The 14,958-nt window shown below is 37.0% G+C and overlaps 1 protein-coding gene and 1 pseudogene across 1 annotated transcript; one reads left to right on the top strand and one right to left on the bottom strand.

Annotated features, from left to right (window-relative positions):
* The first annotated feature begins 862 nt into the window (after positions 1–862).
* LOC136281296 (fibroblast growth factor 1-like) lies at positions 863–6,368 on the top strand (annotated as a pseudogene).
* Positions 6,369–8,247: 1,879 nt separating this feature from the next.
* On the bottom strand, positions 8,248–14,130 carry LOC131772762 (phosducin-like protein 3). Its single transcript, XM_059088716.2, has 4 exons — positions 13,808–14,130; positions 11,752–11,895; positions 10,750–10,958; positions 8,248–10,317 (listed from the first exon to the last, which is right to left on the bottom strand). Exons 1-4 carry the CDS (start codon positions 14,023–14,025, stop codon positions 10,172–10,174), a joined length of 717 nt encoding a protein of 238 aa, XP_058944699.2. The 5' UTR covers positions 14,026–14,130; the 3' UTR covers positions 8,248–10,171.
* Between the last annotated feature and the right edge of the window lie 828 nt (positions 14,131–14,958).

Below are 14,958 nucleotides of genomic sequence, written 5' to 3' on the forward strand. Positions count from 1 at the left end.
AGAATGTTCAATTTCCCAAGGGATTACATTTACTTTCAAAACAGCAAAAATTAAGGGGATTAATTTATTACCTGTGAATTTTGAAGAAATAACGAAATCTTCGTAAAACAAGATAATAATTGAAACGGATATTAGCTTCTCTGTCAACTTAAACTGGTACTTTCAACACATGGATAGTTCTGACGCAAACGAAGTATTTTAGTCCAACAAAAATGCCATTTTGCGTCATGTGATGTAAAATCCATTCGTTTTGTCGAGAAATTTCGATAACTTTTTAGCTTTTAAATTAAAACCATGACGTAATTCGCTAGCGATGGCAATTTCAGAGTGATTGTTTGAAAGACAAGTTAGGCGAAGCGATTAGAAGGCATCATATGAAATCTAGAGTGAATGATTGCGAAGGAGTATTTCAAGATATCACAAGGTCTCCAAATTATGCATCATAAATGTAATATTTGCGTGGTGGGTGTGTAGTTATAGAAACACGCATAATAAACGCCGAGTCACAGTTTTTAGTGAGGCAGCTGATAGGATTTGCTAAAGAGAGGAAGTCTTAGGAGATGATAGAAATATCACGGTAAATGAAATCTTATCGTACTCTGGGGATCTCCGCTGTCCAATTACGTCATCTCCTCTCGGGATTGGCGGGAAAAACACGACTAAGTTGTTTTGTCGCTTTAGAAGCTTTCAACTACGATGCCACATTTTTGTCTAAAACCTCTAAGCCATTAAAGATTTTGTTTATTCTATAATCATTATCGGAGGTTAAATTTAACAGAATTTTACGTCGCTTTCCTCTCGAAGTAAGTGGGTGGGCTTAATTTATTTTCGGGATGCGCCGGTAAATCGTCCGACGTGTTTCCGATCTCATTCATTTTAACTTCGCTTGGTGAAATATAAGCTTACCTAGCGACGGGTAATAATTTCAGGAGAGATCCGGCGAAGTAGATGAAATTTCAGTGTCTATTAGTATGTACAAGGTAAGGTTTCACGACTCCCTTTCTAGGAAGTAGAATTGATTTGTCCTATCTGTGAGAATTAGAACTTACTCGGACTTGGTTGTCTGACGTGTGCAAACGGTAATTACAGAATATGTGAACGCCGTTTTGAGGAAATTGTCGCTCGGTATTTTCCCAAAGTGAGCGTCAAACAGTCAACATTATTGTACATCAAGAATTTCGAAAATATTATGATTCTTTTTACGTTAAAACAATGAAAAATCGGGCTTTAAAATCGTTTTAGTTCGTTTAGTTGTGGACGAGTGGTCATGGTAGTAATTTGCGTTCCGTGTGTATACAAACACTGGCGCCCACAAACTTATGAATGAATTCTTTTGAGGGGGTTATTTTGATAGTACATTACTTCTTAGTCTCAAGATGAATAACGTTTAAAGATTTTTCCGCTTCGAACGCTCGGCTGGAATTGATTGTTACATACGGTAGCTTTAGGAAACGTTTTGTGTGTGAAATTGAATAGCAGTGAATTCCACGTGCAAACTTCCTGAGTGAGGTAGTTTCACGCGCTTGGCGATTACAAGATATTGGCTTCTCTTTGCTTTTCGGTCGAAATGGCCAGATATGCAGCCTTCATAGAAACTGTAGGCGGTGGCCTCTTAAAAAGGCTTTAGAAGGAGATCTGTCGAGATCTTTTACCAGTTAAAGCATTAATAAGGCAAGATGTCTCGTGACTCCCAACTTGAAAATTCGTTGCCAAGAGATTTCCGAACAAAATTTTGCCTTGAATTTTTCGTGAAAAATTCCATCGCCAATACCAGATGAATATAGTGCCATGCCAAATTATTATTATAAGGTCACTATTAAAATCATAAGCCTTTGGATCAGTATTTTGAATAACTGTCGGTTAAATTTTCAGCGAAAATTCTGATCAAATTGAAGCTTCGTGTTGTCAATATTTTATAATCAAACATTACTATCGAGATTTCTGCATCGATTTCTAGCTCTTACCGAGGGGATTCCAAGCAATGAAAGATTTCATTTTGGGAATCAAACAGCACAACCTGTCACTAGATTTGATGAATCTTAACAGTTCATTCGAACTGTTTATTTTGATGATCACTCTTCCGTTTATTTTTGGAAATGATATCTACTAATTGCTGATGGCATTTAAGAACTTCAGAGGAGTAGAATATTGTCAGCTCCCGCGGTAAAATATAATGTTTTAAACTAATAACTTCCCGCCTCGCTCGATGGTAGGTTTCCTCGTAAATTCGTTGTCAAAGTGACGTCTACTTTACGGTCAATTTTACTGGTCTATTCAGGGGAATTGATAATTGTTCAACGATTCTTATTATACTTAGATGTAGTCCGATCACTTAAAGACTAAACTGACAGCAATTAAGAGTAATTTTCTAAGTAATAATTACAGAATGCAACCTCGCTGACTTGCAAATTATGTCTCATTATGTATTTTTCTATGACCGCCTGTCCGATAGACCGGAAGACTTTTAGATGTTATTTACGCACGCATTACTAATAAAACCGCAACGTAGTTGTGAAAGAGCAAAGAATTCCAAACACTCATCATGTGATTTTGGACACTTTAGTTTTGTCGTATTGATCATGTTTTTGTTTAAAGAATTTCAAGTTCTTGATAATTAGATTTTTCACGTCGGCGAGATTATCACTTCAACTTCCCATTCAACGATTATGAGTCAAAACTGACATCGATTGCATCAGCGTTTATCTATCGTTACGCAAACAAAGGCTTCGAGAAAGTATCGTAGTGATTTAAAATATCCGAGAAAGCAGAGCTCATTTGCTCAAAACACAATTGCCATTATTACAAGCTACTTTGAAAAGAACCTCATATCCAATACTTCGGAATTCATGTGACGCGATAAAACCACAGTAAAATTTTAATTTTTTATCAAGTGCAATCTTTTCATACCACAGTTTTATCAGATGGAATCAAAGCACCGAAACGCTAAGTCGCCGATGCAAATACGGAGGAATACATTTGTAAACAATATCTACCCACACACTTTTACTCTGTAATGTGACACCGCTGACCACTATTTTTCCTTGAGGCTGTTTCTATGTTGCACCCGAATATTAGCCCGGAAATGACGACAATATTTTTTAGGATACTTAAGAAACCCTTAACGAATTTCCGGATGGTGGGTTTCTAAATTTAGCAAGCCTGAACTTCCATGACATTTCCTTACAAGGGGTTTATCCTTTCTTGACTTTTACGGCATTGACAAAAGAGTTCTGGCAAGGCAGAGTTGAAGAACGAACTGCTACGTCACAGGTATGCAGTCAATACAGCGGGCTCAAGTGTTCGAGGTGAAAAATTCAGATAAATTTGTGGAGAAAAAGGTGGCTGGCATTTAAAATCGGGGCGTTTTGCTGTCGTTGAAGGCATTTTCCTATTCCCAGTGTTATTAAAGAAAAAATTAACTTTTAAAAATATTTTGCGGGTGTACAAATTTTTTGGAGGCTGTTCTGTAAAAGAAAAGCGCAGACATCAGTCAGCTGTGTCTTCTGGCAAAGGGATTGGTGAGAGGGTGGGAAAAAAACAGCGGTCAAACTTAAGGCATGCGCAAGGGAAACAATCTCGGCCAGCCGCGTGCCAGTTTCCCGCGCGGAAGTTTAGTGGAAAACATCCGCTGTCTCACAGACTAAGAGAAAACAATATTAAAACGTTCTTTGAATAATAAATAGGAAAAAATCGATAACTTTCGTACAAAATGCTTATTTAACCACAGTTTCCTCTTGATTTATCTATTTAATGTTTTGGGCCTTATCGGGCAGTTTATAATTCTTGAAAGACAACTTTGTTCTGACAGCCTGAAAGCACGCCACCAAGGCTATACAACTTTCTCACCTGAGAAAGTGTGAACGAGATAATCAACCCTCGCTACCCTATTGAAGTCGTATTTGACACTCGTGTACAGTATCACCTGATTCATGTCAGGCGACCGTAGGAGGTAAACGTCGGTTGTTTTCAAAACAAATAGCTCTTGTTTTGAAATGAGGTTGACCTTGGCCTGCCTCAATAGAAACATCTCTTTGTTTCCATTCTAGATAGCACCTTTTATGTCACTTAAATTTTTGCACATCCAAGTTTCACGTGTTTTGTTCAAAACGTCCTTATGTCCAGCGCCTTTATTCTAGATCTTCATGTACTTACTATAGAAGTGTACGTTAAGCCAAATCATTTTAATGTTCTGTTTTCTCTTGCGAATTGTAGAGCGAAAAGTAAACGGCTTTGCCGAAAGAGTGAATTTTTAACGCACGTTTAACTTTTAGTTACGGCGAGTTCAAAAAAAGAATATTAATTAAAAACTGTTCTCATTATCTCACAAAGGTGCTAGGTGAAAGACATTCCAACGTATACAATGCCTTAGAAATCAGAATGTTTATTGTTTCTCTGTGAAACTAAACTCTTACTGACCTTATAAGACTGAATTATAAGACTGTTTTGATCTGACCTGGTTATGTTGATTCACTGAGGTTTCTGATGAAGGTAAGAGTTGATTGTTTTCCTGAGAAAAACCTTTAAAAAGGTAAAATAAAATTTGAAAGAGTTTACTTCTTGTTTCCGTTCATCGAGAGGAAACTCTGGCCAAGGCCGGTAGTGATTTGAAAGCACATGCAACGCAACCATCTCATTAAGCCTTTATGCTCTCAAAGAGAAATCTAAACCATTGTTATGGCCTGGTTGCCGCAGTTACTGAGTCAAAATGTTGTTACTTGTTTCCAGGTTTTATTGGCAAATGCGCTGAGTTGGATTTTGCTGTTGTGTGTTTCCCAGTCAAGTTTCCTTCCGTCGGAAGCGCTGCCGGTCGGAAACTCGCCGAAGGGCAGTCGAAGGGAGGCGAGTGGTTTCGATGATGACTCGGATAACGTAGAACAGGCATTTATCTCACCTGAACATCAGGTGTATATGCGCCTTACGATGAATAAACCACAAATGGACAGAAACTTGCATAAAAAACCTCCGACATACGTACGGAGGGGAAAATTATTTAATCGCAATGGTTACCTTTTAAGAATTAAACGCGATGGAACCGTGGACGGGACTACGGACAGTAATTCTCCTCTAGGTAAGTGCTTCAATAAATTTTTTTGTTTTAAATAAAAAAAAACGAAGAAGTCAAGTGACCTAATTTGAATGGAAAGGTCTAGGTATAAACCGTGATACGAGTCACATGATGTGATCTTCAGACAAAAAACTCTACTCTTCAAGTACTTTTAAGGCTCGATTTCCCGCCGCAGTTTGGGAAGTGAGCCTGCGTTCCTTCCCCGTAGAGACTCCAGAAGATCGAAAAAAGGAGTCGAGAAGGCTTTACACCCCTGTCATTTGACAAAGAACCAAACTTGCCCTACCCCTTTGGTTTTTGAGTGGGCTTTTTAGCACTCATACAGGCTTGCCGAAGCTCAACCTGATCTGACAGCAAAGTATCACGAAACACAGCGGTCAGACGCGTGTGCATGCGCGAACGTTTTAACGAATGAGGCGTACTTTCGGAACCAAGTTGTGTTTTTCGAAATTTTGCGCAGGAAATTGGCGTGCGGTCGGCCAAAATTGATCTATTTGCGCATACTCGACGTTTGACCGCTGTGTTGTCTTACGATAAACAACTTTTTTTAACTATCACTAACACATACTGAGCGGTATTCCAGGAAACTAACCTACTTTATTTTTTTCATGTTCCAACAGCTGAATTGGAGTTCCACTCAATCGGGACCGGGTTGCTAATGATACTGGGCTTGACAAGTCAAAGATATTTATCGTTCAGTGAAAAAGGTGTCTTACACGGAATTGTAAGTAGAAATGCTCAGTTTTATGTGATTGTTAAGAGATAGGGATTTAATGGCTGCTCTTTATACCGGCCGAGAAATCTAGATTGAGTCACTAGTTTTTACTGTTGCTACTCTCTGATTGGTTGATCTTTCTCAACCAATCACACGAAAGCTTCAAGGGCTACAGGTGAAGTAGCCCTGAGCATTTTCCCAGGTTTAACACCGTATGCGCTTCAAGTTCTCATTAGCTGACTGCTTTGATACCTATGCTGTGATTGGCCACAGCGTTGTGCTCGATACACAGGCGCAAATAGGAAAAAGGAATATTTTGCGTTCTTTTCACTCCAATTCTGCTGCTATAAGGCTTTTAAACTTCCGCCAATTCTCCTCACACTGTTTATTTTTCTTCTAATCGAAATAGGAGGAACCGTCGCTAAACTGTGTTTTTAAGGAAATTCAGGAAGAAAACACGTACCATTCGTTCTTGTTGTACAAAAACACAAAATGGTTAGTTGGAATAAAGAAGAACGGCCGAGCAAAGGGGCTTCCCTAACAAGAGTAGGTCAAAAATCAACGCAATTTATAGTTAAATATAATTAAAGTTATATTAATCTATTATTTAACTAACACCATCTGCAAATTCAATATAGAATTAAAAAGCCAGTACTGTTAGTCAAGTGCAAATGTTTCTGTTACGAGAAAGAAACTTGAATGAAACCTTAAATTTCACACAAAAAAATTTAGTTACAGTTTGCGAAGCAAACGCGCCTTTTATGTCCTTTCTACGTTCTTTCGGCGTTTTTCCCTTGTAGAGGAGGGAACGTGAAAAACGCAGTAATTGATGGTAGCCACGAAACGATGATGTCGTTTCTTGGCTGCCATGAAAAGTCATAATGTATTTTCATTTTAAATTGGAGATGAAGTCTTCAAATTGTCAAATTGAATCACTCTCGTTAAGTGTTTTTGGAATTAATATATTGTGCTGGATTGTCTCAGACAGTCTTAAATATCGACCGCAGGCGGTGTTGAAAAAAACAAATAAAAATCGGCCGATTGAAAAAAAAGTATGTTGCCAAGCAACGAATTGCAAATTTAGTTTATCAAAATACAGCCGCAGCAGAAACATTTGTATTTGCACTGACGTACTTTTTTTTGTACCCCAATCACTTTATTTGACCGCGTTAAATACGCATGCAATACGCGTATACATTGCGTCCAACATGCATTTTAGGGCATGGTTCGTCGACTCGTAAAACGTGAACGGACTTTTAAGGGGAAAACTTAAATGTTGTGATGAAAAAACTGTTTGGCAAATCTTCCAAGCTCCATCTGGAGAAGTATTTTTACTCAGAATATAACCAAACTATACTTGCGGGGAAGTTTTCTTGTTTCCAGCTTTGGGTATGGATGCAACAGCATTTCAAAACCGAGTAGAACTGGGTTCTTTAAGTTTTAACGCACATGCTTTTTACGGCAAGCCGCTGGCCGATAAACCTCACTGTGGTTTTTTGATCGGTGATAATGATGGTATTCTCCTAGTTTGCCTCACGAAGATGTATTGACTACGGCTGTTATTGTCTAGTAGCTTTTCTGTGATACCAGGTATAACAGGAAGCTGTTTAGCCTCGTCAAAGTATTCCGATGCCTATCATTATTGTAAATTATGAGCGAAACACAGCGGTTGACGTTCGACCGCTGTGTTGTGACCTGTGTTGCATCGTCGGAATGTTTAATGTAGCTATTGTCGGTTTAGTGAAAAAGGTTTGTCCGGGTACGAATATATAGTGTCAGAATTTGGGTGTCTCCTTTTTCAGCCGAAGAGTCGCGAAACGTTATTAATTTCCTTGTAAAAGCTTGGGCGGTACAGCCCGTTAATTCAGATCTTTTTCTGCAAAATTTTGATGTTTTTCTTACTATGTAAGAACAAGTAAGCACTGATGGAGCTTTCGTAAAAAATTCGGACATGTTAGAAATGTTATCCCAAACGGTGATAGTCTACTTATAGTTTTCTTGCGTTATTTTGTGCGTCTGCGTTAGATTAGATTAGGTTTGCATAGCTCTCTTTGGCTAAAAATATTCAACCAATCAGAGCAAGTTTACAGTATTTGTAACCAATTAGCAGCAAAGTTTTCTCTCAAGTACGTTTCATTCGTTTCCTTGCGTATTTCACCGGCTGTCGTTTTCCCGCGCTTAGCATTGGCAATACGTTTCTTCTTCATGAGGTCTCATATATTGGTCTGTTTAAGATATCAGTTGGTGATTGGTCAATGGGAAATTGCACTTAGCCTCCGTTGTTTCAAGCAGAGACATTTTTAGGTTTTCAACCGTTAACAAAAAGAGCAAGTGTTTAAGAATTGGTTACAACAACAGCTCTTTGAATTTGCCAGTCGACGAATTAAATACGCGGCGATAAGAATAAGGTTTATTAAGTCTAGATGACCTTATCATTTCGATCGCCAGATCTTGCGATATACTTTTGTTGATCAACAGAACTTTAAAATACTCTCATTTACCTCGTTAGTTACTCAAATCCTCAGTTGTCTATAACAATATTATTTAATGACTCACGGTTCATCGTACAGAAATACATTACATTATTTATTTATCACGGTTTGCAGATACATCAGCTCGTTAGAATAACTCTTTCACTTCCACAATTTCACCTACCTACATTTCCATCGATGTAAGTTACGAGAATTTGGTGTGAAGTCAAATCAGTTTCTTTTTGTTGATATTTTTCTTTATTCTCATCACCTGTCTGCTCAATATTGTATTGATACTGTAAGAGGAAATTAGTTCCTCGTCACTTGTAGGAGTGAAAGGGTTGGGTGGCTTTGCCAGATTGTCCTTGTAACGCGTTTCTATCGCGTTTAAGACGCGTTTCTCATGCGTTCTTGGAACACGACAAGCCTCCTATCTAGCGCGCCAGTTTATTTTTTTTCTCGAGAAATCTAACTTAATTTTATTTTACTAAACACGATAAAGACACAAGATTTACGTAGCGGTAATTTTTGTTTCCAAATCTGTAGTTTTAATTACAAGTTAATAGTCATATATATCATTTCAAAGGTGGAAACTTATTTCAAATAAAAGTTAAAAGTTATTGTTTATTTAATGTAAGTACCACGACGTATTAGGACTGTGAGAAGTAACAATTTGACCCAAATAATACAGTGACAAAATTATTTAAGGAGGAATTCTCCTCAATGTACATGATCTTCAATGATCAATTGTAAATAGCCAGAGAAGATAGATATGTTGGCAAAAAACTGTTAATGTATTTTTAAAGCAAATATTTGCAATAAAACCAAAGAAAAATCTTGAAATCTGTGTTTATGATTTCGACTTATTGGAGAGAGTCAGTGGTAAAAGAATTTTCCCAAATCTTGTACCCAGGCCTCCTACTGCCAAAAATTGAGAGCACAATTGCTAACATTGGTTGTGAAGAGGACAACTGACACAGGTTAAAAAGAGCCTTTTTTTTTTAAACTCTCCTTAGCTCATTTATTTGTCCCCTCTAAGTAATTAAAAAAAGTTTCCCCACCACTTTTCTGTCTATTAAAAAAATTAAGTGATAGGTAGATACTGTAATTACTTGCAAAGTGCTCTGGGCACTCATAAAATGTTTGAACCTTTGGAGCTGGCACTTATCTGAGGAGGGCACTTTTTCAAACTTGGGTGCTTATTTGATCCCCACCATTTTCAGCAAGTATTAAGTTAACTTTGCAACAAAACAAGAAATAATAACAAAATGTTTAGATGTCTATACACAGGCAGTGAATTAAGAGATTGTAAGTGAGTCATGAAGTAATAATCAAAACTCCTCCTTATTTGAGGTTGGGTGCTTAATCAAATAAACAGGGATTTCTTAAATTTGTTTCTTGAGATAATTTTCAAGATGATTTTTAAATATCTGACATAATGCATCCTGCAATTCCAAGCTCCAACATTTCCTCTCCCTCCCCTCCCCCAAGCAATGCTTTGGGCATTTGAACTTTTGACCATAAATTTATTCGAATATCTCCCCTCCCCCCCCCCCCCCCTCAGGGTAAAGCTTGTGTTTCAATGCCCGAGCCAATTTTTTTGTACAAGGCCATATCAGTGACAGTGACCTTCTACACATTGACAAAGTGTTGAAACCCAGACCTTGTAGACCGTTTCTTCTGAGCCATTCACTTGCAAAATGAAACTATTTACCTTGAACACCTCAACATTTAAAGATTCAATTATTGCATTCTACTTGTATTCCCACCCCACCCCAGCAGGGCAAGGTTCAGATTTCCCACCCCCCTAGGCACAGACCATGGTCAAATGCTGGTGAGTTACCCAAGGCAGGGGGGACGTTGAAGCTTTAAGTTTGTTGGGAAGTAAAGTAAATATATCCAGTAATTGCTCTCTGGATGCTATTCATCATCATCACTATCTGAATCCTTAGCGTTCATCTGTTGCAAAGAACTTGTCATAACATCATGAACTTTATTCTTTTTACGTGGATCCTCTTCTAAGTCTGTTTTTACTGCCCCAGTTTCAGCCAACATCCATTCCAATTCTATAAATATAGAGTATAGAGATATGGCACCAATATTAATCACTAAACAAGAAATAAATATGGAACATAAATTGATTTGTTTATAGTTGTGCCATCATGACTGGAGACATTTAGGATTGTAATATGCCCTTTGACCTAAGAGTGACTAGCATCTAATTTCTCCATATAATGTCAGCTCTGAATCACACACTTAGGTCACAAGAATAACAAATCTCTTGATTGTTACACAAATTCTCCTCATCACAACCTAAAGAAATGTATAGAGAGCAGTAAAGAGAATACTGATACTGATGTGAGGGTGTAAAGAGTTAAAAAAAAAAACAAAACCAATAGCTCAAAGCACTGAAATTTAAAGAGAGACTACTGCACAGTACCAGAGAATTCAGTTATCATCAGATCTCTGCCTCTCTCTTTTTATTCAATACAACTTACCTTCAATCTTAAGATTCATTCCTCCAAATGCAAAAGGTCCTACAAACTGTTTCTTCATGTCCTCTTCGCAGTAGATAAATATCGTTGGAAGATGTCTGTCAGGATAGTTTGGTATACATGTTGTTGATACACTCTTTAAAAATTTTGTGGTCGGAAACTTCTCAGCCAGGCGCGTGAGGAACTGATTTACTAGTGTACATAATGGAACACTTTGCTAGGTTAAGGAAGATATGACTGTTAAATGCATGTTTTGTAAAAAATAATAATCATATTTTTTTAATCTCAAGACATGTTCAGCAGTCCCAGACTTGATTTTCAGCTGACCCTTTAATTCACAAGATCTGTTTGTTAATTCTCCTGTCTAACTGCCACCCATTTCCTTGTCAATGAGTTCTGAGAATTTGGTGCTGGATCAAGATAACAACCTCTACCTGATGAGTTTGAGTATTCTTATTACCTGCTTGCTGGATAATGTGGGGGATATTATAGAGAGAAGTTACAAGTTAATCACTTTTGGGACTTAAAGATTTCAGTTTATCTTTCTTACAAGTAAAAGGTTGCTTCTTTTGAGAGGAAACGATAACATTTCTACCATGGTTATTTTTTAAAATATGGATGTTTAAGGGAAAAACATTTTAATGTTAATTGCTTTCTTATACTTGTAACATTGTATTCCATGATAGACGCAAGGTGCTCCATGCTAGTCCACAAAATATTCCATGGTAGATGCAAGCTTTTTTTTTCAATCCTCTACACCCTAATATCATAATGCATATTCTCCACACTGTTCTCTATACATTTCCTAAGGTGTTGACAAGGAGAATTTGTTTAACAATCAAGGGCTTCTTTGGTTGTTGATCATTTTCTCCATTCTCATGACCTTACTGTGTGATTCAAAGGTGATACTGTGAAGAGAAATTCTATGCAAGTCATTCTTAAGGATCAAACAGAGACTGATCCTTATTTATAACAAATTGACACATGTGGATCACAAAAGGATACCCAGGCTTGTAGAGATGAAGAACAACCCAGATTCCTTTGCCAGCTTTATTGACTTCGTCCACATAGTCCTGGGCAGAAATCTCTCTAACATCACCAAATTTGGATGCCTTCTGAAATTTCTGTATTTCTGCCAATCTTTGTTGTCTTCAAATAAACCAAATTAAATAAATAAAAATAAAAAACCATAATACTCAAATGTAGAGAAATGGTGACTCCCTCTAAGAAGATGTACAGGTGAAAGAATAATCCTAGATACCATTCAGTGCCCTGTGTCTCTGGAGTTTTAATGAAAATGTTTATAGGATTTTGTATCCAAAGAACAAGATGCTTAAATTAATCCTTTAACTCCCAGATCAAATTTGTAATTCTCCTTACTGTCAACCATACAATATTCTTTTAATGTTCGTTCAGAGAATTTAGTATTGGATCAACTAATTATCCCCAAACTGATATTTTTCTTTATTCTCGTTACTTATCTGGTTGATATTGTATTGATATTGTAAGGAGAAATGCTGTCTTGGTCACTCATGGGAGTTAAAGGGTTTAGAATGATTTAAGGTCATACCTATGAATCTAACAAGAAAAAGAGTCGCAGTCACTTTAAACAATACAGTCTGTCCCAAAGATGTACCACAAGGACTCATCTCTACATGCCACCTAGGGTATCCTTCAAACTGGTAGAGTGCCTCCACTTTCACAAGAGAGGGGTGGGTGAGAAACACAAATGACTAGTTTGTTCTCTTACATGCATAATCAGTTATATAAACCTCAGAGATTAACACAGATTATAACAATTGGATAGAAGAAAAAGGTGAAAATTCAATAGGCAAACAGTCACACAGGGAGTCTGTAGTCAACCAGTCTTAGGACTAACTTTGAACCATTCTGATAATAAAACTCACTTTACAACATCAAGAATTTCAATACACTGTTTAAGATATTTATTAGGTAAAAGCTGGTTTTCACATGTAGGGAAATCCTAGATGATTGGTAATTTCACTATTTCCCAACTATTGCAGATTTTGTGGATGTAAATTGAGAGAGTACCAGATGTTTGTCTTGGTAGATTATAGACACCACTTCAACACTTCATTTGTGACTCATGAGCAGTGGAGCCAAACAATATAAGGAAATTGGTAACCAGGTAAAATTATCACCAATGTCCCCAACAGTAAAAGTATGAGTTTTTCTTATCTTCAATAATCTCTGATCATTGCAGAAATCTGGGACACGCAGAGAAAATATAAGTACCTTAGAGGTTCTGAAAATTGTCGCTCACTTTGTTCAGAAGATTGTTTTAAAATTCTGGACTCTGCTTCCACAAGCTTCCAATTGAAAATTAAGGAAGCCATGCACATCCTTTGGGCGCAGCCGTCTTTAAATTTGCAGGTCAAACACTGATCTTAATTTATCCCTTTCAAACTAATCAGTCTCCCTTAGAATAAATAGTTTCACTTTTTTTTTGGTTTTTTTAATTATTCTTGTTAACATCTCACTTTATTATACTATTTATTGCATAATTTCATTTTGTTTCTCATTAAAAAACTGACAATGGATGATGCTTCATCTGAAACATGTACTGTTTTCATTAAAAATTATAAAACAAATGAATTTCAAAAGCATTGTGTGGTTCATCACAGCGATAATATAATATGTAATAAATACATATAAATGCCTCTGATTTTCAACCATCTCAGAAAGTCAGGGATGTCTTCCATTCCAAAACTTCCTTAGTCTGAAAACTCTGAGACAGGTCGGGAATGGTGAAATTTCTAACCATCTAGGGTTTTCTTGACATGAAAAACCAGGTAACGTCAGGTAAGAGTAAAAAGAAAAAAGTTATTTTGTTGACTGAACTGACAATTGGCAAGTATCTGTCTTTAACTCCTTAACACAAGGTATTTTTATTTTGAATCAGCTAAGGTTTACCATTTTCATACTTCAAGTTTTCATTGCCTTATATGGTAAAAGCAAGATTGTCATTGACAGCAATAGCTTTCACGTCCACTTCATGCCGAGATAAGAAAATAAAATCCGTACAAAAAAAATTTCCTACCTATACTGTAGCAAAACACGTTCATCTTCTTCATCTTCCAGTTCCTCAAGTTCCTCTAAAGTCATATCTTCATACGCTTTCACTACATTTCCTGTTTTCTGTTGGACAGTTTCTTCTACAAGATCGATAAGTTGATCTTCACTAACTTCTTTTTCGGGTAAAATTCCGTGTCGACGTAAGGCATCGTTCCATTGGGTATCCTCGCTGGGGTTTTGCATTTCTTAGTGTGTTAACTTTGATTTGTTACCAATTATCGGGTGTTAAAAGTGAAAGAATTTGCTTCAACCCTCTGCTAACTTTACAATAACTTTACGATCATTGAAAGATTGGTAAATGGTCAGCAGCTTATATTTCCAAATATTGCTTTGTTTGTGTAAGTTTCACCAGGTATCTTGAACAACACAAACATCTTGAGCTAATTTTTCCCCACTGAGATTATATTTTTCTTAAAAAATATACCATTTTCGATTACCGAATTTGATTCGAACTTTTCGTATTTATCGAGTCTTGACAGGATAGAAACAAAATCGTAGAAAAGTAGGTAATATTCTAAAGAAACCTTTGTGCACGCCGAGATAATTTGGTTTAATAAAATAAGTTTATAATGTAAATAGTTTCTGAAGCTGACGTCTTCAGCGTCAGCCTTTCGCCAGCTTGAGCGAATTATGACAAGTTCTATCTACAAATATTACGCTATCAACATTGTTGATCTTAGCAGCATGCAGGACGGGTGTCATATGAACTTCGCTAACCGTGGAGTCTATGTGGCTCAGTGGTAAAGCATCGGAGCGCGGAATCCGAAGGTTTGAGGTTCGATTCGTCATGGGAACTCAGAATTTTTTCCTTGTCCCACGCTTGTGAAAAAACGAAAAAAAAACTATGTCAAGTTTATATATGAAAAGTTTATGAAGATGGAGCTACGTTATTAGTAGGACTGCTTGGTAACTTGTCTAACATTAGAAATACAAGAATGATAAGTTGAATGAAATCTGAATGGGATTTAAGGGTGCCGATTTGAAAGATTAATTTTTGTTCTAGAGTTCTGTATCTTTTCAAACTGCCTAAACATGAAGAAAGGCCTCAGAAACCACGTCTAGCCTAGAATGATACGAGAGATCAAAGTGTCTAGCAAATTAAAGTGAATATGCAGT

This window comes from Pocillopora verrucosa, chromosome 5 (assembly GCF_036669915.1).
Source record: "Pocillopora verrucosa isolate sample1 chromosome 5, ASM3666991v2, whole genome shotgun sequence".
Classification (NCBI taxonomy): domain Eukaryota; kingdom Metazoa; phylum Cnidaria; class Anthozoa; order Scleractinia; family Pocilloporidae; genus Pocillopora; species Pocillopora verrucosa.

Coding starts and splice junctions, on each gene's coding strand:
- LOC131772762 (XM_059088716.2), bottom strand. CDS start 14,025: ATGCAAAACCCCAGCGAGGATACCCAATGGAACGATGCCTTACGTCGA. Junction 11,896..13,807: donor CGTGTTTTGCTACAGTATAG/GTAGGAAATTTT, acceptor GTTTATTTGAAG/ACAACAAAGATTGGCAGAAA. Junction 10,959..11,751: donor CTTCATCTCTACAAGCCTGG/GTATCCTTTTGT, acceptor AACCTAGCAAAG/TGTTCCATTATGTACACTAG.